The following is a 3,505-nucleotide window of genomic DNA, read 5'->3' on the forward strand; positions in this document are numbered from 1 at the left end:
CTTCAATCGATTAGTTTCTCTCCTTGTTGCTAATTAAATTAAGGGAGGAATGCTATATACATTATAAATAATTATTGCAGTGGTATCATTTAGCTTAGATTAATCTCTTTTACTGTTTAGGTAGCTACCACATATAGTGAGGCATATTACCCACATTATCACATTTTTCCTAAAGCCAACATTGTCTCATTAGATGATGACTTTATAACTATTACCATTTACCATTTGTCCATTTTGACCTAACCTCGATTATTTATTCTATCAAAATGACATCATCTTTGTCCCCCTCTCCCTCCCTCCATCCATTACAAAACTCTAAATCACACTAATTTTTTTTCCAATACTTTTTATATTTGAAATGATTTCTTTGTACTTCACATTTATATGAAACAAAAATTCAAGATGCTAAATTTATTTAAAATTTGAATTTCACTCACGATCAACTAGAAGCTGCATTCTTATTATTATTTGTGGGAAAACAAGTTATACTCATCCAACTTGTGGATTGCACCTAACCTTGTGAGTGGAACCCTTGGACAAAGTCTCGACATTACGTGTATATATATAATAGTTAAAATCAAAATCAGAAACATCGCTGGTACATGTGGCTGTCAAATTCAATAATTATATTGGCCTTGTCCTAGACTTTCTACTCGATACCTTGGAATGAATGGAAAATTTCCGCCGTTTATCCGTTCTCCTTGGGTGTCTCTTCCCTCAATACCAACCATACAAGTCAAGCTCCTTCCTTCCTGCTTCTTTCCTTTTTTCTTCTCAGAACCTTCCTTTTCCCTCCAACATTTATCCTTCTTGGTAGTTTCCTTCTCTGTGTTTGCGCAAGCCCTATAAATCAGGAGGAATTTTTGAAGGTAGAATACAACTCTTTTTAGCTTTTCAGCTTAAACTGCTACTTAATATAGAGAAATATGAACGAAGAGGGGGCAATTCTGAGGCAAACTAGCATTAGACCTGCGCGTGACGAGCATCCTGTAACAATGAGGCAAAACAGCATTAGATCTCGTTCCAGTGATGCTGTAATAGGTGAGTTGGAAGGAAATCATACTCAATTTTGTAGCGAAGTTAATGATTTTCCTAATTTAGATAATAATTTGGCTGAGTTTTAACCTGTTCCTATATTTGTAGGCCATTCAGGTGCTTCCTCTGCCCAGATTCCGGAGGCAAATGATCATTACGTCCAATACATCAGGGGATTCACTGATTTGGCTGCCGCATTTAATTGGGGTGTCGTAGTGCTGACCCTTGGAAGTTATGGACTGGTGCTGTCTGACCCTGTATTTTGGCTGTGCTGGAGTATCCTTGTCACAGAGGCTGTTATTTTTTACTCCGTACGACCTTACTGGAACTGGATTGAAAATTCCACACGAACAACAGATGAATCGCAGGACACTAAAAAGCCTCATCGACCCTCTGATCATGAAAGAGCGGGAGCAGTCTTTCTCAAGGTGGGCATGAGCATTGCCCTCATTACCCTGCTTTTATATAGTCAGGACATTGCACAAAGGCAAACAAAAATAATCTTGGTTGTTTCACTCTCAATTATTTTATTCGAAGGGTTTGCTCCCATTTTAATAGCAAAAGAGGAGATGAGGAGTTTGATGAGGAACCCATCGGCCAAGCGTAAAGAGATGATGCGCAGTATTACAGAGGGTCATAATTGGAATGCTTCAAGTTTTTTAACTCCGTCTGTAATAAATGCAATGATTTGTGTGACAGGAGCAACTGTCCTGGGAGGGAACTTGGGTAGTCTAATGCCTGAGAAACCCTACTGGATTTTCATTTCTATAATTGTGGTAGATCTCATGGCAGAGGCTATTCATAGATTTGATTGTGGAAAGCGGTCTCTATTTGCTATACCGGAGGATTTGCCAAAAATACACTATCTTGCTATCATATTACGACTGATCATTGAAGGGTTTCTGTGTTACTGGATGACCAAAGAGATCTGTCAAGATTCCTATTTTCCTTCAAATGTGGACATTAATGCCTGTGACGGGCAGTGCCAAGAGAGAAGCAAGCAACTGCTGATCACGATGGTAGCTCTGGGAGGCCTCCAAGCGGCAGGGACTTTCACCATTCCTTTATGTTCTTGCGTTCTCGGTCCTCATTTTCTTCCCTCCATTCTTTTGTCTGCTATTGTCTTCATTGGTTATCTGTTCATGTGCGGATTGAAGTGGTTATGTTACAAGATTTTAGGTTATTGGTAAAGTCAAAGGGTAAATTTATCAGAAATCAACTGTAGAGGTTAGACATTTTTTAAGCAATGAAACTGAACCTTATGTTGGGTTTAATAGGAGGTAGTAATTGATACATCTAAAATCAGGGGTGTTACTAAATTTGACATTATAAAATGTTAGATCTTGAACGTTTGTGGATTTGATTGGTAAAGTTTTTTTTTTTTTTTCGTCACTATTTCAGAATACATTCTATGATCTATTTTAAGAATGTAGAAGGTCAAAGAAAAGAAAATACAAAAAAATAAATAATTTTATGATCTCATACAACTATTTACTATTCAATTTGGTAGATAAATACTATTTGGAAGGGGGCAAAGTAGGTCTAATTTGAAATTTAAATATTAAAAAAATAGGCATTAATTTTGTGTTACATTAATTCTACATCATAGAAATGATCTAGGTAGGTAATTAGATAAAATGATAATTATAAATAGTTTATGGAGATGTGAGGATGGTAGACATGGGTTATGTTCTATATGTATACATATTAGGTACACATGATCATTTATATTGTAGTTCAATTAAATGGATGATTCACTTTTATGGATTCGGTAGTAGTTTGTCTAGTTGTAGGATGAGGTGGAGAAGTTTTTAGGTAACAATTTTGAGATATTAAAGTTAGAGATGGAGGATTTGTTGATAGATCAAGATCTATGAGATTTATTGATAAAAACTTATGAAGGCCCACAAATGCTTCTTTTGATGCTCAACAAGATGTTATGGACTATAAATCCAAGGGTCTAATCAAATTGTTCTTGACACTCTATTTTAATCCATGTCCATGAAGCATCATTTATAAAGAAACTATGCAAGAAAATTGGTGAGATGTATCAAGCAATATATTTATTCAATATGATCTTATTGAGGAAGAAATAGTATGAAGTTTGAGAAAGGAGGAGGATGGATGAATTAAAGAGAACCTAGAAGCATTCAATATGTTGGTGGCTCAATTGACATCTACAAGTGTCAAAATAGATGTAGATGATAGATGTCAAATTTTACTTTGTTCTTTTCCTAATTCATGGAATTCTATTATTATGGCTATTGAGAGTACTTCTATTATCTTAAAGATTGAAGGAAGATATCCATAACCATCAAGGAGGCCCTAAATGTTCATGGAATGCCTAAGGAAAAAATAAATAAGATTGAGAAGCATGATAGATCCAAGTGCAAGGGGAGATCTAAATCCCTTAGAAAATCCAAAGTTACTCTCTACAACTATTGTAATCTTGACAATTCCATAAAGAGTG

At 35.6% G+C, this 3,505-nt stretch overlaps 1 protein-coding gene across 1 annotated transcript; it reads left to right on the forward strand.

Annotated features, from left to right (window-relative positions):
- The first annotated feature begins 698 nt into the window (after nucleotides 1-698).
- LOC131071938 (uncharacterized) lies at nucleotides 699-2,393 on the forward strand. Its single transcript, XM_058007916.2, has 2 exons — nucleotides 699-1,041; nucleotides 1,144-2,393. The coding sequence occupies exons 1-2, from the start codon at nucleotides 927-929 to the stop codon at nucleotides 2,223-2,225; spliced, it is 1,197 nt and encodes a 398-aa protein (XP_057863899.2). The 5' UTR covers nucleotides 699-926; the 3' UTR covers nucleotides 2,226-2,393.
- Nucleotides 2,394-3,505: the final 1,112 nt, after the last annotated feature.

This window comes from Cryptomeria japonica, chromosome 7 (assembly GCF_030272615.1).
Source record: "Cryptomeria japonica chromosome 7, Sugi_1.0, whole genome shotgun sequence".
NCBI classification, from domain to species: domain Eukaryota; kingdom Viridiplantae; phylum Streptophyta; class Pinopsida; order Cupressales; family Cupressaceae; genus Cryptomeria; species Cryptomeria japonica.